Below are 22,991 nucleotides of genomic sequence, written 5' to 3' on the forward strand. Positions count from 1 at the left end.
TTTCAGATTTATTTATGGGTATGTTTTAGCCACATGCTAGAAAAATCTGTTCCATAAAGTTTAAAGTGAACTGGCACTGTTCCTGTGAAATCAGAGTTAGGGAAATGAAAGGATTCAGAGTTGTTCCATTTGTTGTGCTCATGGTGAAATATTTCAGTAAACATTCACTGACTCTAGCTGCAAGGAGCATGTAGTATGAACATTTGCCTGTACTACACTAATACTTGCATGAAGTATAAATTGGATTTGATTCTGAAATCTTTTGCTCTCTTGAGTAGGTTTAGTTCACACTGGGAGAAGGTTTAGTTCATCCAGTCGAGCAAGTTGGGTAATTTTTGTGATGAAGTTTTATGCAAGAGAGTAAAAATTCAAGTGAGAAACTTTTTTTTTTCTGTCTGATTTGTTAATCACTTCTGTAGCTTTGACTATTATTGTTTTATCAGTCTTCTGAATTCTGGTATTTTCTTAAACATGTTCCAATCTGAAATCAGTAAGATGGATAATAAATAAAGATAGACTACTGGGACCCAGAGACCAAAAGGCAAATTTAGGCATTTAAACAGGAGATGAATCCTCCAAGATACTGAATGGCCACACTTCCCGTATCAGCTGCCAGTGTTCAGTGTTAAAAAATGCCATTTTCTAGCTCTCAGACATTGATTGAACTGTTCAGCAACAAGCATTTTAGGAACATTTTGGCCCTTATTCTTATATATTAGTTTGGGGGGTGGGGGGAGGTCCAGCTTGCTGAAGAAACAGAAATGAGTTCATCCTTAGTTCTCATAGAGAACATATCTATGTTTTTAATAGCCAGACTGCAATACAAAAAGCCAGCTCTGAACATGGTAGCACCCACAACTCAAAACAACTGCTCAGGACTTCAAAAGATCAGAGCCTGTGCATCCTTCGACTTAATGTGACAGAAAGACACTGAAAAGGAACATTTTTGAAAACTGAACAAATGGCAATTTGTCAAAGGCTGCACAAGAAATCAATAAGAGAGTTATGATCCAGGTTTAGGAAATCTGGGCCTCAGCTCCTTCATTGACCTGCAATGCAATATTCTCTCCAGCAATCCTAACGGATGCCTAGCAAATGTCTGCAGTGAATGGCTTCTGCTTCCTAATCTAATCTCTGTTTCTGTTATGCTTCCCTGGAGAACTAACAAACTATTTCACATTTTACCTGACACATATACTGAAAACTCCAGTCTTTAGTTATTGTATGCCTGTTAATAGTTTTCATCTTCTGAAAATACAGACTCAGAGTAATGAAAACTTCTGATGAATCAAGTGGCTTTCTCCACAGCCCATCCATCAATCATTTCTTAGGGAAATACAACAGAAAGAAGGTGATGGTGAAGGAAAAGAGCAATACAATACTTTGGGGCTACATAATTCTTTTCTCAATAGCAAGCTTTACTTCTTTTTTAAAGGGGGAATTAATGTGTCACAGAAAACAGAATACCAGGTGCAAATTTTGACTATGCTGAGAAGAGCCAGCAGAATTTATAAGCTCTACTGACAATCAAGCAGCCTAATGAGTAAGCTTCCAATGAAATGCAGATATATATATAAAGCAGTCAGCTCCTACATGCACATTGCTTAATAAGGTAAGTGACGGGTCTAGGAAATATGTGTCTTCTCAGATAGTGACAGTTGTCACTGGTGTAATTTTGCACTGAGAGACCTTTGACCTTTTGGCCTTCTTTTTTTTTTTTTTTTAAGGAAAGCAATTCAATTGGCATGCCATCTTTGCAACATCCAGACTGTTACCAAGAGTTTGGTCTTTCTCAAAGGGCCAAAATATGCCCCAAAATATATCTGTACTACGCTTCCTAATAAACAGCAGAAGCGGAATGGGCACTTTGCAAATTCAAGCTTTCCTCTGGTGAATAAGCCTCTTGAGGCCTTGGCTGCAGAAGAAAACATTAGTGATTTAGCCAAATCAATTCTAAATCCAGCCTCGTCAACGGAAGCCCCTTATATGAACAGTGTTATTTCAGAACAAAAACCACTTTTAAATTGAATTCTTTGCACTACAGCTTTCCATCCAAGTTAAAATTATATAGGATGCTTTTAAGCATAAATAACAGCATTCTCCTAAGATCAGCTACTAATTCTGCCTTTAGGAAAGCCTAAAGACTGGGTTTCCTTCAGCAACCCAGATTAGCAACTCAGCAACTGAAAAGCAGCGACTCAGCAACTGGAAAGATCAGATGCAAATGTTTCAAATCAAAACACTTCAAATTTGTGTTGTGTGTGGCAGCAGGAGCTCTTCACACTAGTTATCAACGAGGTAAGCCTTTGGCTTTTTGTGATCACCTCATAACCACAAGCAAAGCTGCTGGAAAGAGTGTCTGAAATGACCTGTATCAGGCACATGGTGGCAAATATAAGTGCTGCTCTCTTTTATCACCAAAGCATGTGAATGTCCTTGATACATATCTCATAGATGCTTCACAACTGCTGGTTAAGGAGCAAATGGACAGCCTGAGAAATAGTTCACAGCAGCTTGAACTCTAGAGCACACATTTGTCACTTGAGCAGAAGTAAAAGCTCTTCTCTCAGCAATATATATAGCCTTGTTATTTTCTTGTCAGGTGAGATGTTACCAGATCCAGGTTTAGATTCTCTTAGGGATTTGCCCTCATGGAAGAGGGGACCTGAATGCTTCACTCTGAAATACCCAACACAAAGCTGCATCTCCTGATGAGTTACCCTAGACTAAGGGACTTTCTCCACTGAGCTTTTTTTGTGCAATTGAAAGATTTTCAGAAGGGAGAGGCAAATATAGCACCCCGACCACAGGAACATGTCTAATTTTATCCAGTCCAGGGCAACGGTATATGCCCAGACAACGTAGCCACCAAGGGTAAGAGGAATACCCATATTTGTGCATGACACCAATCGAGAAAAAAAGGAACTGCCTGCAATGAACAAAAAGAAGATGACTGTGGTGAGCTCTGGAGGAACTTGCACTCATATTACAGGCTGTCAGGAGTCGCAGCTGTGACGTTCGGAGCCAGCAATGACATTCCCTAGGAGCCAGCCCTATCTGAACCCACAGATCCTGCTCTGCCACTCAGACACAGTCCCATATTAGCAGCCTGGGCCCTGTGCAGCATTAGGCTGCAGTTTAGTGTCCAGGAACTAACAGAGGGGCAGGGCTGGCTGACACAGAAGTGAATGTGTCAGTGCAAAAAAGGAGTGCGGGGGGGTGGGAGAGGGCTGGAGAGAACGGGAAATGCTTGCAGGGGGACGTGTAGGGAAAGCGCAAGAGTGCTTACCATGCAGGCAGATTCTGGAAAGCTTTGAGAGCTTTAGAAAAGAAAGTTAACCCAGCACCATGGCTACTATATGGAGCTGATGTCATCTGGCTGTGCATAAAAGCCTCCACTTTTTCTTCTTTTGTGCAGTCCCAGAATGACATCACCTCGAAGCACAAGAACATACCTTTGTGCTGCAGCACTTCCCCTGCTGGCTCCTGCCACACATCTCACTCCTCCCGCATATGTCCCTCCTTTGCCCAGAAATGCTCCTTGACCTCTGCTGAATGCACAACACCACTGTCTAGTCGACGAGAGCCCTTTGGGAGCCCACAAACGCCAGCAGTCTGTGGTAGCACAGAGGAGCTCCTATTCAAACAATGTATAGCATGCCGTACACCTCAGCAACCCACAGTGGGGCCTCTGCAGCCGATTTCAGCTGCTTTACAATGCTGTCAAAGCTGAATGGTGTGAACTGATTAGACAGACAGGGCAACTGTGGCGATTTAATTATTTTCAAGGTTGGATCCTCTTTGAGGGGATGTACAATGGCACACAATTTAATCTTGTTACAGTCCAATATTGCTGTTAAATAAGCAGTGAAAAAGTTGCATTTGTATCCTCACTTATGAAGAAACTGCAAACAGTTTGCAGTTGTACAGTCAGTAACCGATTTGTTTATAATTGGCATGTATGCTTGCCTATTTAATGAGGCCTGTGACAGCCTTCGTGACATGCAAGAACAAGAGAAAAACCCAAAGCACATCCTCGCCCATGTTATTTCATGCAGAGAGGGGGGTGGGGGGCAGCTGGAAGTGAACATGCTACCCAAGAAAACAAGCACCATTAAATAAAACTAGAGAGAAGCCTGCACAGAAAACACAAGCCTATAGGAATGGAGCAAACTGAGGGCTGTTTCCCATTAGAAAGCCCAAGTCACCCACAGTTCCCCTGTAATAGCATATATATCCTGTTCAGTACAGAAATTCTGCAGGTGCCCCTCATCCCTGTGCCTATTCCTGCAAATGAAAGCATATTTCACTAACAGCTCTCAGTGTCTGATCAGATGATCTTCAAAGGTGTGTATGTGTAGAAACATCCACTGGGAAAGTATTTGAGGAATTATGAGGAAATGCAATGTTTTTAGAGCTGTAATGGGTTATTTCTAGTTAGCTGACATAGGGTGGCATAAGCTGGGACTCCGTTACACATACAGGGAAGAAGGAAACATACCTTCCCAGAGGAAACCTGGTTAACTTACCATTTACATGCCACAGCATCTGGAACCCACTTCTAGCGTTCAGTCCGTCAGAATAAAACACTACATGAAGGCTGGTCCCCGTAGTGCTCCCTGCCATTGGAAGAGACTGTCCACAGAAAGTGCCTATCAGGTTGGATTGTACATCAGGCCCATCATAGAGCTGAAATAAAACAAAAAATATCCCAGTGAGTAAAAAGCAGCTCCCCAGTTCTTAATGTTTTGTACAGAATGTCAAAGAAAAAGCAGTGAGACTTCTTGCACTGGCCACCTTTGCACAGCAATATGAGCTCTGGGGAGCGTGGAAAGATTTAGGTGAAATGATGAGCAAATATAACTGCAATATGTCTTCAAACCTGGCTGCACACTGTGTACAGTAGGACGGATTTGCTGTTTCTGTTTTGGTGTGTATTGGGGGTTGCTGAGGAAGAAGATAAAGGGCCAATGAAAATGAACTGAAATAAAAAGAAAAAGGGGATGTCATGGATCTGATTTGACTGTGCTCAGTGCCTCCAGATCCCCCAGTGACAACTCTGTTTACATCTTCATTTCTTTAAGACTGCACTCAGGTGATTTCAGGACTGACTGAACTTGTGACGGAGAAAACCAAGCAGGCAGCATCACCAGGGCCTCCCAGAGTAGTGAGGACAAACTGAAAACCAAAAGCAAAGTAAATCCTCAAAAACCACATGGCAAACTTCACATGTGTTTGTGTATTGTTTCATGATCTTATGCTAGTGTCCTGCTTTGGAGGAGAAGTGGACTGAGTCATGCTTTCTGAACTTTTGTACTTAGAAACACTTTATGTTTGATCTCCTAGTCATATTCTACATGATGGCATTTTGACAGTCAGTGTGTTGGCAGATGTGGCCAGCCTGAAAATCTTTCTGTTCCCCAAACACAGATGAGAAATCTTCCATCCCACTCTTAAAACATCACCACTGAAAAAAAAAAACAAGCAAAAGCCCAAACCCAAACAAATAAAATGCTAAGGAAATATTCCTGTATTTAAATCTTGAAATCTGAACTTAGTCATACACTCACATTGAAATGAAAAAACTTAATACATGTTTTGATGGGGTGATAGTGGATGCTTAGAGCTTTTAAGCCTTTTCACATTAACTGTCTCCAAACAGGTTTAAAGGGTCTTTCAAATCCGAGTTTTGTGACATTTTTCAAATCCAGTAAATCACACTGAATATGCATCTGTGTTCCTCACTAAATATCCCAATGCTCAGTCTCAATTTTCAGGGGTGAGGTGTATAATTTTTGCAAAACTGGTAAAAATGAGACATTTCAGCTAAATTACCTTTGACTTATGATACCAGATTGCCAGTTGTTGTCAAGTTAGGAATTGCTTTATTATTTCTCCTTTTGTTACTATGATTCTTAAAGTTTAGAAAAACAGCAACCCTTGTGCTTTCTTATCACTTTGCCACAGTTCATCTGATCTTCTATCTCACAGAGCACATCTTCCTAACACAACCCAGCAAATTACTGGCACAGAAACCATGTCTGAACATTCTCATTGTGAATTTTTGGCATGCTTCCTTTCAGAATTTCAGCAAAAACTTTTCTCTGTTCTGAAGCCATCACCGTAAAGTTCTCTCCATGCAAAGAATCAAATCTATGATCTCTAGAAAAACAGCCAAGGTTTATTTATCTTTGCTCTCCATTCAAATCTCTTTTCCAAATACCTCTGTTTCCACTAAGAATTCTCCTACACTCAACGCCCATAGTATGGAAGTATGATATTACAGTAAACACTGATTAACCATGCTAGCTACTAATTTTTGCACACGTCTTCTAGCAGACTCACATATGGAATGAGTAATTAAACCCTCAGCTTTTCTGTTCAAGACGTTGGTCTTGCAGAAACTTCAGAAATCTTGTTGTTGATTTAAGACATAGTTGGGGCCAAGAAATCTACTCAAATGGTTTCAAATCCTCAAGCAGACAGTCTAGTTTTAATGTCTTTTTTTTAATAAAAAATAAATTGGAGGTAGTTCAGCCAGAAGTTAGGCACAAATTGCAGGAATAATTCTATGGTAATATTCCAAGGTTTTCAATCCTCTAATGCAATGAAAGGCTCAGACCATGAGAAGTGTATTGGAACTTGAGAACTATCACTCCATTTGGTATGGTTTCTCTAGGTGAAATCAGAAAAGCTTGAGAGTTTCTAATTGCAGACCCATTGCTGGTAGTTCTTGCAAAGCCTTGATCAGATGTGTTTGATAATAGATATGAAATTGTCATAAAGATTAGATGTTAAGAAGTTGAACATCCACCTGTATTCTTTCCAAATGTAAAGCTTGAAGGACCTCCTGACAGACAGATGAGCTGTCCCATGCCCAGCATTACAGTTATGACCTTCCTCCAAGCCAGGCTGAGAGCTTTACACATTCTTTTATGGCTTAAGTTCAGCAAAATGAAATAAAGTCAGATCCAATTAGATTTTTTTAATAGTACTACTTCCTTCGACAGCTTTGTGGTATATACTACTCATATTTCTGTGGCTTCAAGCCATGGAAATCTTACACCAGAAAAATATGAATGGGGAAGAATGAATCAATGTGGAGATCATGAATCTGTGCTCTGAATAGAAGCAAAAACTGTGTTAAGATACATATTCAATAATCAGCCATTAGCTTCAGTGATTACAAATGAAAAACCATTCTAAAGAACTAGGGACTAAATCATACCCAGAAACTTTCAAATCCAAACAAAAAAAACAACCTTCGTGAGTCTCCTGCAACTTTGATTCATCAAGGGAGTGTTATTTTTATCTAAGACAGCGAATGTCACATTTCTATGTAATTTCCCCTGAAAACAGTCCGTCAGTTTTTTGAGACACAAAGAATGGTTACTATGGCAATCCCTTCATGCCGTGCTGCCCCGTGGGTCTGGGTTCAGAGCAGAGTTTTGCAGGAAATTTGAGTGCTTGGCCAGCTGTAACTCATTGAGAGAGGCAGAGCACGACTGCTAGAATTACAGTGGGTTTTTCAAGCTGTCTTTCACGTCTAAATGAAGGGAACAGCTGTGTGTTTTCACAGGGCATTTTGAACTTCTCAAAACACATTTTGCTCTCACACAAATATGGGCAAGTGAAATTGAAGCTGAATGCAGATCTCAAGAGCCACAATTTCTCTTCTGATCTCTTGAGACAGTGTTTCTTGTTTAAGGGCCTGCTTTGTCAGCTGTGCTATCCTAAACTGCTGCAAATCGAGGGGAAGGTTCTTCCCCAGGCTATATGAGGCAAGGTACTCCCTTGGTCTGTGCAAGACAATTGAATTTTGGGGCAGTTTATTAGTCGGTCTGGTACCATGCTTACTCTAGGAACTGGGGATTGGGCTCCCTCCCAGCTACTCATTGGGAAGAAAGTGCTTGCTCCCATTCTGTGTAGATATTTGTTTCGTAATTTATTTGTTCAGACCTTTTAGCCTCCATCAGAAAATCCAAGGGCTTCGTAATGATTTTGGCAGACAATTCAACAGGCAAAACATGCAAACATCTGCAACACACGTTCAGATCCTTAGCCCCCCCTCTTTAACTGAAGCAATTGCCCAGCAGAACCCGTAGTGTTCCACTTCATCAGCCTGCACCCCGGCACCGGGCCCAGGCGGGGATGCAGTATGTTCAGACGAACTATTAGGCATGGGCTCAATAACCGTTAAGAGAAACTCCTTATCAGGCTGCCCAGGAGCAAGCATATAGGCTGACACAAAAGTAAAAAGGGGAGGTACTAGCTCTCTAAGGGATGAATCAAGCTGTAGGACTTCCCTGCAGCAAAGTGGCAGCTGAAAACCATCTGTTGTAGATTGGAGTGGGGCTGGGACAGCAGGACTAGCCTAGGCTGCAGGAAGGGTTTGGCTTGGATGGCTCTCCCACAGGAGACACCATGGTCACCAGTATTACATTTTGGCTTTTCTGCCTCTTCAGCCTGGAAATATGTTGCTGACACCAGTAATAATGCTCTGGAGGCCACAGATGTTCACATCTCTTTGGAGGAGCAAAGCAAAGCAGCATGACCTGTGTCACAGAGAAGCTCATTGCCAGAACTGGAGCAAGGGCTCAAGGACGGAGCTGACCAGAAAATGGAGTTTCTGCTGCATGGAAAGAAATAATGATCTCAAACAAATGGGAGGAAAGAAAATTTGAACGTGTTCCATTTGGCCATACTTGAAGCAGGGACATTTTTCTAGCCCAGCGCCTTGTCAAGCTTATTCCTTCTTGCAAAGTGAGACTGACAGGAGCCTTCCAGACAGGTAGTGGGACTCCATCTGTTCAGTTTTCTTGACAGGAAACCGATTTTTTTTTAGGGCAAAATTTCAATTTTCTCTTGGAGAACTTTATGTCTGTGAAAAGGCACTTTTTTTCATCAGGAAAATCATTATAAAGGAAAACCCCCAGCCTAACCTGCTCTGGAAAAAAGCTGCTTACATATACTAGTTAGGCACAACACATAGTCTTGATCCAGAGATAATGGAGTCTTTCAGTTTCATATGAGGGGAAAATCCATCCTATGAATATTGACAGTTCTCATTTTTATGGTACTGTAAATAATTCTATTATCAGATGTCATTAATTCATTATATAATTATGAGTCATTATATCAATAATTGTCTCAATTTGAGTCTTGAAACAATTTTTTTGTTTTCAGTCTGAAAGCCTTTTTGTGGGAACCAACAGCAACAGCCCTGGGCTGTATTTGCAGAACTCGGAAAAGGAGGTTGCGCCTTGGATCAGATCAGCATAGCTGCGAGTGCCCCACCCATTGCCAGAGCCTCTAGGACATCCTCGAAGAGCTATTCTAACACACACAAGTACCCCTTTCCTCTTAGAAGTGGGAAACCTGATATGGGATTGTTTTGTCTGATCTAAACACTAGAGGCAGTGATTACAGGTATCTGAGCAGCTCTTCCTGAACGGGTCATTTTTTGAAAAGGAAATTCTGATGGCATCGCAACAAATATGTTGCCAGAAAACAAAATGAAGCAAAAACCAGACAAGTAACAGAATGCACTCCAAAGTGAGATCACCATTAATTGTTAAAGCAAGAATTAAATAAAAATAATCCATTTCCAAGCAACACATTTCCTTCTAGAAGAACTAGAGTGCAAGCTTAAGAACCTGCAGGTCTGTCAGCCAGAGAAAAAAACAACAAACTAAAGCTCCAGTATGTGGCACATTGCGCTAGCTTAGCACCACGGTGACATAGTTTTCATAGAAACAAAGGCAGCTTAAAACTTTGAGCAATTTACTATGTGGAGCCTTGTTATTTCTGCACAAACAGGAGAACAAAATAAGGTTATGTTTGTGTTTGCATGATGAGAAGTGTTTGCAATTGCCACTAGAAAAAAGCCCTCCTTAAGAATTCATTCTAAATAATATTTTAATATGATTATTTAAATATGTCTATGCCCTAGATGACCTTTGACAAAACTCCTTGCTCTGACCACCGTAAGCAACTTTCTTGTCTCCACACAATGACACACTTCCACTAATTAACCATTTTATTCCATAGTACAATGGAGTTTGACATCGTGTATCACTAGACATATAGGCACACTGGTTAATCTTGCTGGGATTTATCTAACATATGGAAATGTATAAACATCTAGTTTTTCAATAGTAAGAGTTGTATCTGAGTCTATGTTTTGTCTTGTAACCTGGGCCTGAAATACTCAGAGCCCTTTGAAAGTTTCAAGCAAAGTTAAATTCCACACTGGACTGCAGTGATATTTTTTAAAAAGAATTTTTCATCTCTTACATTACCACTTACTACCTTCTCAAAGAAAACAAGCATTTCTAACTACAGGCAAATCTGCTCATTCCTGTCTTTCTGTGCAAATGATACAGAAATAGTAATTTTCTTTAGCAAGGCTCTGGATTTATTATAAGAATGTCAGAAATGCAGGGTGTATCTTTGGATGAAATTTTAAAATTATTTTAGATGTAGGAGTAGGAAACTACTGCTGTTTAAGAAAGGAATGCCTAGGAGGCATCCACCTAGTCGGTCAACCCTAAGACCTGCACTCAAAACCTTATTTGTTCAGCATGATATTTCAAATCCTCAAGTCTGTATTAGGAAAGCACCTCCACCTAATCACCATGCTGTCTGGATGGAGAAGGTCCCAGCCACCTGCAACGGGGCAGTCCTGGAGTCTCACCCATGCATGCAAGACAGAGCAGGCTGAGTCAAAAGCAAGGCAGTCCAGTGCAGGAGTGCCTCTGCAAAGCCTGCCTTTCTGCTAACCACTGTGGGTTCTTTGACCTCAAATAATGGCTCCATTGCCTGGGGCAAACCCAGGCTGCCCCTTGTCCTGCTCCTGACCCCATGCCTCTCCCTGAGGTACAGGCAGAGGTTTGCTGTCATGGCCAACATCCAAACGGGTCCCTGAAGTGTCTCTCCTGCCTTTGCTGACCAAGGGGCTGCTTGGGGATCCACGCCCTTGTGGTAGTGGGATCACACATGCCTGGTCACAAGGCTGTGGCTATTTTGGTAGAGTGCTTTCCTCAATGTCTCAGAAATTGAGGCGGTTCCTCTACAGCAAGAATCCACTCATGGTGAAGGAGCAGGATACTTCTGAGCTTGAGACAATAATATTTCCAAAGTTATTCTTCAGGAGAAAGCTGCTACTGTGGGAAAAGCTCCTTACAAAGAGGCAGGGCTGTGCCTAGGGACACAGCAATCGGGGTAGGGGGGATGGAGAAGGTGTGCCTGCTCTGAAAAGCCCAGGGGGGTCTGAGCAGTTTGCAGCATCGCTGACTCATGTGCAGGGCTGAGTGCTGCTCCCCACATGCTTTGCCAGCCCAGATGAACTGAACTGCCAGTGCAAGCAAACATCACACTGACACTGTCAGAGGCCAGAGAGGGCAGGATCCACTCTGGGAATCCCCCTCATTTGAGAAAATTTGCATCATGCATAACTATGGCAACTGAGAAGAGCTGCAGATTGGTCTCGGCAAATGAAGATGGGGAAAAAAGGGAAATATTCCTGCCTCTTAAGCTTTCAGGAAAGCAAAACCGCCTGCTCATGGGAACAACAGGGAGGGGAGGGACAAGACCTTCCTCAAAGTCTGGTGTGGTTTTCTCTGAGTCGTCTGGGGGCTTCCCTTTGATGAAGGGAAGCTTTGACCAATCAGATGGGGTTTCTCCAGCCACCACGTAATTTCGTATTGTGATGCCTGTGCTGAGTGGGATAAGCCACTTCATTGCACAGTCTCAAAGACGCTGGCCAGGCTTTCCAGCAAAATTTGGAATACAGAAGGAGAACAGAGGAGAGAAGAATCCAGCTGCAACAAGATGAGTCCCAAGTGCCCTTTCCCCAACAAGGGGCATGCACACTACCATCATATGGTAGTATTTCACAGTCATTTCATTGTACAGTACTTTTTCCTGAAGGTACAGGCAAAGTCACATTGCTCTGAGCTGGTAGGGTGTGGAAAACGCTGAGTCCATGAAGGTCTGACTCATTTTGTGAGTCTAAGAGCAGAGTCTGTGCTGGCTTCACTCGTGCTTCTTGTCATCTGAGGTTTCTGTAGGCACCAGGCAACTTTCATCACTGACAAATTTAGCTGTCTTGAGGGGTGGGGGGATTTTGTGTGCGCATTTGTAGGTCTGCTTCTAAGTAACCTTTCAAACAGCAAAGCCAAAGTGTACCTTGATTCTGGCAATGCAGGCAATTGGGAAAACAAAAATCTGAGCCCTGAGCCAGTCTTGTCTAAGGTGGGCAGCTTTTGGCCCGACACTCTCCTTCTGAGTATCGAGATCTCTCACTGAAAATCAGTGCAAGGGCTAAGATTTCCTTGTGTACCAATGGTGAGGCCTGCCACAGAAACCCAAGGAGAATTGTAGCTTTTATCCTTACTGTCTTACACTGAAGGACTTCTTGTGGAGGCCCATAAACTCCTGAAGGAATCCAGGGATGGGCTGGCATGCTGCCAGCTTGCATGGTAATATGTTAATGGATACCACTGCAGTCTGGCCAGCAGGCTGTAATTTGATGTCTGTGTGCAGAACCTGGATGGGTATATTTAATATATCATCTGCTTCCCCAGGGTGATATACTACTGGTGACTTTTTGTAAATCAATGCATGGCCATAAGCAAAGCCATTCTCTGTGCTTGGAGAATTCCTGCAGCACTTTAAAAAGACACACTCATGAATAAAATGTAATAATGTTAATCTCCTAATATGGTTTAAGCATATTTACTAATTACAAGTACAAAAGGGAGTAAAACTAGAAACACGGTAAGCTTTTTTTTTTTCTATGATAAGCTAATAAAAAAAGAGGATGACCAGCTGAGTGCAAGTGACAATTATCTAATGCAGTATTCCCAGATGGAGAAAAAGGATATTATGGCACATCCCTGGAATGCTACTGTGGTTTAAAAAAGAAAAAAAAAAGGACATATCCTGTTACCACCAGAAGGAAATGAAACAGTTCTCAGGAGCAGATGCCGTATTAATTACTGTACTCATTTGATAATATTCCACATATACGGATGCAATGGTATTTTAACCACCCTGAGCCTAATTGCTGAAAGAGTCTGGACTGCTTAAGTACACTGGCAGTAAGCAAGCAAGGAAGTGCTTTATTCCAGATAGGAACTCTGTCCTGCCCTGCAGCAGAAGGAAGGCTACTGTTGTTATCAGGCAGTCGTTTGCCCCCGTAAGATGTTCTTTTGCATTAACCCAATGATAATTCCATTCTTGCCACTAGACGACTAACGTGCTGCACGTTAGCAGCACGTTAGACCAAAGGGGTGAGACTCAAACAGAGCGCTCTGAAACTTGTCTTGCTGCATGACACAATTTTATTATCTGCTTATCAGGCTGGTGGCATCTTGCAAAAGGCTGGGCAAGGTCTTCCCTGTACTTATAGAAGCAGATGCTAAACAGGCTGGACTTCAATGGACGGTTGTACTTTCTGAGCAGAACATAGAGGGAGATTGTCACTGAAGGACAGAAAGATTAGTGGTTTTCAAATGATGTTTTTCTTGGATAAGAAAGGACTAAATTTCAGTCCTACTGCAAGACTCTGATCTTCAGGGCAATAACATGACATTCTCCTTACTTATAAAATAGCTTTGCCTCTGTGGAGATTATGTTCTGTCATACTAAATAAGAAGGTAATTCATCATTAAAGATGGGGAGTTAAATATATGCTTGTTCAGTTAATAACCTGGTGAATGTAGAGGAAGGAATGACATTTCTATGTCATTGTCTGCAATATCTCACTGGCTACAGCCTGATGACTCCTCTAGAAAGACTAATGTTAGGTTATTAAGCCAAGCCACAGCACGCAATATAATTTTAAGACCATCCAATCTAATTACAGTTAGTGCAGCATCACTAGGAAACAGTCTGCTATTTGGTATGCCTTGTATCATATCATTGCCACTTCTGTACATGTCTTTATCACAAACAATTCATCTCACATTCTTGAAACTTTGCTGTAAAGCTCCTTCCAAAATGTCACACATCCTGTGAGCATTACTAGCAATGAGCCAACATCCTCTGACAGGCCATGAAACACTGCACGCTGCCCATTCGCTGAGAAAGTGCTCATATGAGATTCATGCTAGAGACTGACATTATAAAAAACTGCAGTTTTGCCTCCCTCTCACACTGCCCCTTCTCAATTTCTGGCACCTATGCACAGGGGCAGAAAATTGCCACCAAGTCACAAGAACAGGACTTTTTCCTTCCTACTTGACACAGGTATAAATAGTTGTATGTGCTGAAGCGGTGGAGATGCAGGCCCTGTCCAGGCCAGACCGACTCAGAGTCACTCAAGGCTCCCTGCAGAGGAGGAATGCGGCTCACCATGAGTAACGCCAGCCAGCTGCTGCAAACTGTGGTCTGGCTCACAAGAAGCATCCCATGATCAAAGGCGAAAAGGAAATAGGTAACACAATACATGGCTGACTCCTCATTGTACAGCTGTGGCTGCATTTCAGTCTGGGACAGCCACGCACTGTACTTGCACTTACTTGTACTCTTTGGACATCTAACTATCTTTTTCCTTGTCCTATATTCGAAACAGTTATTTGCTCTAAGTGATGATAATATCTTTGGTAACTGACAACCACTAGGAATACCTGTGTGTAGAAACTTTTGGTTTTGTCATTATTCTACATGTTTAATTTCTGACTCATATGTGGACTAAGCCAGGGAGCAAATAGCAAATTAATATATTGTGTATATCAGACTGAATTAGTCATGAGGCAAAATGCTCTTGTATGCTACATGTGGGTTTGGGTCAGAAGCGTAAGTAAGTCATAACTAAACACAAAGCTGAAGAACAGGCCCTTTTCCAGTATGGAGACTGGAACCAAAACCACAGTTTCCAGTGGGCCAGGTCCAGCAGTACTCAGGAATGCAGCTTGCCCAGTCTAGCTGTCCCTACCCCACCAAGCACCATGATTTTCTCCTTCAGAATTCAGAAAGATTTCAAAAAAATCAGAGCTGTAGTTTGAGACATTTGCAATGTCATAAAAATACGTCCACATGCATTAAATCTATTTCTCCCGCTGACTTTTAAAAGCAGCTCTGCTATTCTTTTTTGCAACTACCATTTCTTGATTGTACTTTGCTCAGGCAAGTCAGCTCTCTGCCATAACACCTCTGCAACATTTAATCTTGTCCTCCATCACATATCACTTTCCCTTACTCCATCTACCACCATAACTGTGATCATCACCTAATCCAACCTAACAGCTAACTCTTGTCCTTCCCATCCCCAGCCTCCCAGCAAGTAGCAGCCAGTACTGTCACCAAGCCTGCCATCTGCTAGCTGCCACTGAGCACCAGGCTGCTACTGTCAGGGCTGCCACAGAACTAAGAAGACAAGTAGGGTGTTACTGCCTCCTGCAAGGGGCTGAGGTGGGAAAGCTGCTGCCATCAAACCCAAAAGGAGATGGGAAAAGGGGCACCTAAAAGCTCCTGGGGAAAAAGAGCACCTGATCAGCACCAGTGGCCACTCCACTTTGTGAGTGTAGCTACATGGAAACTGTCTGAGCAGCAGCTTCTCATTTCCTCCAAGAAAATGGTGAAGGGCTCTGGCACATGGCCCATGCACCACCCACTTGGACTACAGTGAACAGGATTATATCTCTATTTTCTCAGTGTTATACTCAGCCAGGGCATCAGAGCTTTCCCCTTTTAGGCCTCTCTGTAATAAAAGAACCTCAAAACTAGCATGTGGCAATAAAGCAATTTATCTTAGCTGAACAGCTATGAGTTGGGGTTTTTTTTATTAACCTTTTTTCCAATTTGCAGTGGCGTCAGAGTCCACATGGATTTCAGACAGAAAAGTCCCAAATATCTGCAGTCTGCTTAGAAAGTGAACTGCACGCTTGTTCCAGATGATTCCCCCTTTCCCCTACACCACAGAGCACTCACAGCCTTGCCAACATACTCCCCTTTCGCAAGACGCAGGGTGGGAGCAAACACTATTCAGTTTCCTGGCTGGTTCAACCTTGTTCTCTTTTTTACACTATGGCACATATTTATGCAGCATGCAACAACCAAATGAGAACATCTTTTCCAAGTGGTATTTCTTAATGGCACTTGGAGAAAGATTTGTAAGTAATGCCACATGAATTGCAAATTAAATCCTCCTTAACACACTTTCATGACACTGTTTTTCCCTTGCATTTTCCTTTTTATACCTCTTTCAGTCTGTATTTTCTTTGATTGGAAGCACTGAAAAATTGTTAAAACAAAGAGTACAAGTACTTTTCTGCTCCCTGTCTCCTCACTCCCTCCGATATGTTTTATTTCTATCCTTTTAAGTGCTTTGGATCAGGTCCTTGCCTCTGGCACTATTCCTCCAGCCTTGACTTACACCTAGAATAGTGTTTTCTGGCAAGCCTCTTGCTCCTCACTGGCTGGCTCCTGTGTGCAGGGCTCCTGCTTTTCATGGATCAAGGGCTTAAGCATCTTGCGACTAGCACTGGCCTCTCCACTTGGCTCCAATGTTTCCTTTCCAGCCTCCTCACAAAAATGAACCAGGGTTTAACAGTTTTCAATACAGTGCCCCCTCGTTTATTTTCTTCACATGTCTATTCTTTCTTTCCATTCCTGACCACAAAGAGAAGAAAGCTGGAAGAACACCACTTTTGCCAGTTTATTACCAATTTTGAGCTGTGAAAGTTGGCATAGAGGTAGCAAGGGAGGATGTCTAGAGGGAATAGATTAGCCCATCACCAGGCCTGTTGCTGGACCTTCTGCAAGACCCCAGTGTAAGTAAGTATCCCCAGAAATGTGGGCACTATTCCTTAGTCCTCTCCTTAGCCGTAAGTAGCCTTCTCTAACACTTCTCTAAATTTCAATTCCTCTTGTGCAAAACCTAAGTAGAGCACAGGGGCTACATACTGGCATCCTGTACAAGGGTCAGATCTGAAGGATGGATTAGTTCAGCAAAACAGCAAAACTGCAGACAGGAGATTATAATCCTCAGTATAGCAGTGACCATGACTACACTCTACTTTCCACAGTACGAAGTACAAAACTGAGAGAAGATATCGTTTCAGTTGTCCTAGAAATAAAATTTTTCAGGAAATGAAAATAAAGGATACTTGGCTTTAGATTGACTAGATGGTTTTATTTGGCTAAAAATTTCTCATTTTGTTTGTGGGTAAATTCAGTTTCTTTCAGTCCCTTTGAAGAAGCAGATTAATTATGAAAAGGAAAATATAAACAGGAGACACAGCAACCCTCCCTTTAAAAATGTAGAAATAACACATTTTAAAGTTTTTTAACATTCCCCACTCCTTCTCAGATAAAAACAAGAGGAAAATAATTGGGCTTATTGCCTTTTTGCAATCAATTTAGTAATACCAGGATTTCTTCTTCTTTACATGAAGCTGGAATCATGACATCTCACTTCACCCATAAAAGTCAGTGCATCTAATCTAAGGTGGTAGCTAGACTCTTTGTAGCAAGTCTAGGCACCTGCAAAGTGATTCATCCTCCCTATTGCAGACACCTGTCTTAAGGTAGGATGAAGTGCTCTCTGGCAATGCTTCACACCCCACTGATCATGGAGAAAATAGGGATGAATCATTTGGACTTAACACTTGAGTGGCTGGCTAAATTTAGATAAGATAAATTTCCTCTTGGTCTTCTGCATCCTTATTGCTTTTCTTTATTGGAGAAGACCTGATTTTTCTTGTTTCTAGAATGTGGGTACATACCTTCAAGAAGTCACGGTCACAGTCAGATCCGTCTTCTAAATCAAAGGCTGTGAAGCTATAGTTGAGTGTGTTCCCCTTTGTAGTTTGGATAGTCCAGTGGCAGTGCTCATTTAAAGGGTAATTATTTGGATAATTTAAACTTTCCAATATGCCATGGCTACGATTAACAGTCAGTACTTCATGGCAAACTGAAAAAAAGTGATAATAAATTATATTTGTGCAGTGCTTATTAAGCCAGTATCTCAAAAAATTACTAACTGAAGTTACTGATAGCATTACAAGATGAGAAATGTTTTTATTCACAGATTAGAGAAACCATGCAGAAAGAGAATTGTGATCTATTTAAGAACATATTGCATATGTTGCAAACAAAATCCAGACTTTCCAAACTTGAATCCTTCAGCTCTATTATGTCCTTTTCTGACACTTGCAGACTCATCAGTATATGTAGTATGTATACTTTTTTGGCAGTTTTCTTTAATTCTAAATACATGGTTATTCCTGAAACATGTTTTCTTTTTTTTTTTTTCCAACTAATAATAGAAATTTGCCCTGTCATTTGAAACAATTTGGGGAGGGTGCTCAACAAAGATTGGCTAATGGATTAAAGTGGTTTATTTCAGCAAACTGGAAAAAAAAAATAATCATTGGTTAAAAAACCAAAAGGCAAGTACACTAGTTGTATTGGATTTTCTAGCTCCAGGAACTGGAAGTAACCATGAAATTCTTTAAAATGGAGCCATGATTTTCCTTGTGAGTCATCCAATAACATCCTAGCATAAGAACTGGACACTCACCTGGAATAATAAGAGCTTTCCTTGAAGTGCAGAGAAAATGCAAAAGAAACTAAACTAGATAAAGAGTGAAATGACAATTACGGCATTGGGTCAGTGAGTCTCACTTTCCTGTATCCAACTTCACTAAAGACAGAAAATACCAATGTGGGCAATCCCTCATCTGGAGACAGCATACAACGTGTGTCAGGAGCAGAGAAGAAGTGGGCAGGAGGTGGGGAGCAGGACAGGCTGTTTGCTTTGTACAGCAAATCTGCAGCGTTTGAACAGCAGAAATAGCTGAGATTTACTTGCAAAACTCTTCTATTGTCTGTCACTAGGGATAATACACCTACCTCCTGCAAATTTTTTTTATTCTTTCCAAATGATTTACAGAGCAGCAAGGTCTGTATTTTTAGGACGTCAAAATGCTCAGGATATAGCTGAAGGTCAGGGTCAGGTGGAGTGAAGCTTGTCTGCAAAGCTACACTGAAGCATACAACTGCTTGAAAGGACAGGATGAAGAGCACAAAATGGATTTTGAAGAACGCAAGATGGGTAAAAGCTGCTACCCCCTGCCATCAGGATTTTATTAGAAACATATCAGACACAAAGGCGCCTTTGAATGTTAACTTGATACCATGTTTTCTTTTGCAATGTTCTCCAATTCATCATTACATTTCTTTCATGTACATGTAAATGCATCTGGCATCTAAGCATCCTTATTTTATACCACTGCTTCCTACATAATCTTAGCTTTTGGGCAAGCCATTGAAAGCTTTCTCTGATGCATCTTTAAGAATTAAATATGAATGTAAAGTGTAGATCACATTACCTGATAGCTCAGATTCTACATCTGAGTGCTTAGAAAGTGCTCTTTCTGTTTAATTAATGAAAGTGGGGGGAACCCTTTTCTAATATATTGTCTTGACTTTGCAGTCTGAAAAGTACTTGGTAGATGAATCTGTGATATCTTTAAGGAATGAGGGAGCCAAAGCTCCCTCACTCTTCTAATTATTGTATGCGCCATGTGTGGATGAATAGCGCTTTTTTTTTTAATCCATTTACTATTGTCCAAACCTAGGACAACTTAATTCTATAATTCTATAATGCTATAAGTCTATAAACCTACAGCAATCTCTATCAATTGGGCATGTCATATTTAGGGTACCAAAGATGCTTGCAAATCATTTTGTATGTGGTGAAATTCCATATCTTCCAGTGTGCATTTAACCATATATGCTAGAGTGCATAAGGAGAAAAGTAAACACCGGGACAATATTCAAGGTTATGACTGGGAACAAAATAACTTTAATTTGTTATGTATCTTCTTGGATTTTTCTCCAAATGTTATTATTCTGATATTTCTGGGGTAGAACTATTTTACAAAAAAATGTTTGCAAGAAAAATGTGACCCTTACCATAAGATATAAAAAATGATCCTAAGCCCCACAATGATCCAGGATGGCTGAGGGTAACTCATTTATCCTTTGCCATCCTGCCTCACAAGCAGCTAGACAAGCAGAGAAGCTTGTTCCATCTGCCTTCTCTGTTAAAAAGTCAGGAGACTGGGTTAACAGAAGAACAGTCCAGTCTACCCTGTTATGGACTTCCAACACTTGTTATTCTGAGTAAATCCGAAGTGGTTAAGTGCCACTGGTGCACATAATAGAAGCAGAGCCACCTCACCAGCTTTCTTCTAGGGAGGAGATAATCTCCATCATGGGTAGATGAGCAGATAATTTTTAGCGCTCTGTGTTCTGTGGCTGTAGCAGGCTAGAGAACCTGGGTCAATAATAGGCTCTATACATTGTCCTCTGCTCATGAATAGGTAAGATCATGGGCTGCAAGAAGCAGTTTCAGGAACAAGCTGAACTGTAGAAACATGTTCTTCTCATCTTTTTTTACTTACTTACCCTGTTTGTATTTAGCTAAAAAACCTCCACCTCGCAGATTGCTGTCTGTCCTTAGTTTTACATACATGCTGTCTCCACTGGAATGGATGAGTTGTGGTATCTGATTCCCACAAAATTTACCTAGCTGTTTAGCATTACTGCTGTTGCCATCATATACCTTCAAAGAAAAAAAAAAGAATTTAATAAAACTGATGGTATTACAAATCCAAGTAATTTCCCCCTGACAAATGTCTGCTTAGGCAATTGTTACGGGGTATACAAGAGGTTAAATTCTATTTCTGCTCAGAGGAAGCCTGACAAGCATTTCAGAAACAAGCAAATCGGTGGAAAAACAGGAAGCCAGTAATCCAATACTGGTGGGTTTTGAGGAGCTTACACACCAAGAGGGAAAAACCACTCCGTTTCAACTCTGTTAAAAATATTCAAGTAATTTAAACAACAATTCGAATATGAAATTTGGGATTAACAATAGGGTTATTGATACTGTTGTGCCTTTTTCCTTGTAATTTACTAAGAGACCATACCAAGGCCTTGGTCCAAAACACAGCAAATTTAAAAGATACAGACAGATTCTTATTTCAGTGGCCTTTGTATCTAGACATAAATGCTGTTCTTACCAGCAGCTACACAGACACTGCTGCCTTCCCTCTCACTGCTCTGTGATATGAAGGTAGCATATCAGCATGGAACTTTCCTATTCTGGGTCTGTTCACTTACGAACATTTGAAGACCAGGGCCATGTGTTTTTCCTTGCCTGTGCACTCGTCATACTCAGCTGCCTCCTATGGAGCAAAGTGTCACAGGGTACATACCGCAAGGTAATCGAAGTTGCACTTTGGGTGATACTGTAGATGGAACTGTTCAAACTGGATTTCAAATGGGGTTCCTCGGTTTCCTCTGAGCAACCAGTAGCACTCTGAATTGTGGTAATATGGCATAGGGTAGTTGGGAGACATGAAGACACCAGAAGCTGTCATCAAAGTCCCACCACAACCTGAAAACAGCAAAGAAACCAAACAAACATTTAACACCTAGAAGAGTAGAGAATTAGACATGATGTGTGAGATTCATACTACTGACCTCATTCACATGCCCTGAACATCTTCAGTGATGCCCCAAAATCTGCATTTAGCCAACAGTGTTGTAAGCAGAAGAGAGCTCATAGCGCCTAGAAATATTAACTATATAATTTGAAGAGTGCTCCAGATAGATAGTTAATCTTCAAATAGAAACCTCTCCATTAAATTGTTGCTTACTGCTTTCCTAAACATACCAGAAAGTTGATGCTACATTGTATCTAGGGAAAAGCATTTCCTTCCCTATGGAGGAAAAAAAAAGCCCAAGGATCAAGAAAGTTGTATCTTGATCTTAACAACACAAATATATGTTGCTATACAATTAGCAGACAGATTTTAGAAGATGGGAAGCAGAAAAGATGTGGGGGAAAAGGTGAGAAATTAAATACAAATGAAAGATCAAAAATGAGATGTGTAAAATGGTTTTATACTCGATGCGGTCATTTTACCTGCTGAGGTACCATCCCACTCTGCTGAAAATCCCTTTCTTGTGCCAAATATGTCACTTAAAAACTTTATCCACAGCTTGTTACCATGAGAGATTATAACAGGAGGCAGGTCTGTACCACAGTATTTTCCAAGAGGAGGAGAAGTTTCATAGCCTCCATCTCTAGAATGATAGAAAAGAAAAACCTTACGTCAAAGAGGGAAACCATGAGAAATGTTAACAAACCAAAAATCTTGGGATTCTTTCAGGCCTGGGAAAGACTAATCCTGGCTCTTAATCTTCCACAGCAATACAGCTACCAAATAGTGGAGGAGTCCTGCTACTTGCAGTAAGAAGTCCTACCACAAGCACCTGCTTGCTGGGTATGTCCCAGCATCTCAGCAGCCTGTCCAGAGTCTGTCAATACCATGACAGACTCAAATGTCTCAAGCAGACTTGATGCTGCAGAGGCAGGACCTTCTCTGTATTCTACAAGGTGGCAATCATTGGTGTAACTAAAGGTAATCTTATAATTTGAAGAAATAACAGTTTGCTCACTTCTCACTGTTTAGCCTGGCACAAAACCAGATGAGCTGACCTATTAAAAAAAAACATGTTTATTTGCACCACACAAATGGGAACCCACTTCTCAGAACTGATATGATGTGTGTTTTGAAATATTTTCTTAGCCTTCAGAATTTTTTCTACAACCACTTATTTCCCATTTTTAAATTAAGCAATATTTCCAGTAATATTTTCTAATACTGTAACCAGGATGCACATCTAATGTTCTGTTTTGCTACCTGCACCTGTCTCATGGGAATAAAAAAGACGGTGACAACCTGCTTATCAATTGCTTTCTAACCTTATCTTTAAGCACTTTCATATTACAAATACCCGATAGGTCATTAGGAAAATAATAAATACATTTATATCTATATATGGGTGTGGTCTTGATATGATGCTTTTTAAGTGGACAGTAATACTTTCAATTACATTTTCACAGGTTTATATCTGCTTTTGAGAGAAATTTCTACTTAGACCTTGCCACTTTATTTTCTTGTCAT

General features: G+C 41.1%; 1 protein-coding gene across 1 annotated transcript in view; it reads right to left on the reverse strand.

The window, feature by feature from the left end:
• The window catches only part of CUBN (cubilin), a 146,040-nt gene that overhangs the window by 85,739 nt on the left and 37,310 nt on the right, over positions 1-22,991 (reverse strand). Inside the window, exons 24-28 of the mRNA XM_076331626.1 lie at positions 21,947-22,107; positions 21,234-21,415; positions 20,422-20,578; positions 17,733-17,920; positions 4,530-4,689 (exon numbers count right to left, since the gene is read on the reverse strand). Of these exons, the coding sequence (XP_076187741.1) occupies positions 4,530-4,689; positions 17,733-17,920; positions 20,422-20,578; positions 21,234-21,415; positions 21,947-22,107 (848 nt within the window). The remainder of the gene's footprint in view (positions 1-4,529; positions 4,690-17,732; positions 17,921-20,421; positions 20,579-21,233; positions 21,416-21,946; positions 22,108-22,991) is intronic.

This window comes from Aptenodytes patagonicus, chromosome 2 (genome assembly GCF_965638725.1).
Source record: "Aptenodytes patagonicus chromosome 2, bAptPat1.pri.cur, whole genome shotgun sequence".
NCBI classification, from domain to species: Eukaryota; Metazoa; Chordata; class Aves; order Sphenisciformes; family Spheniscidae; genus Aptenodytes; species Aptenodytes patagonicus.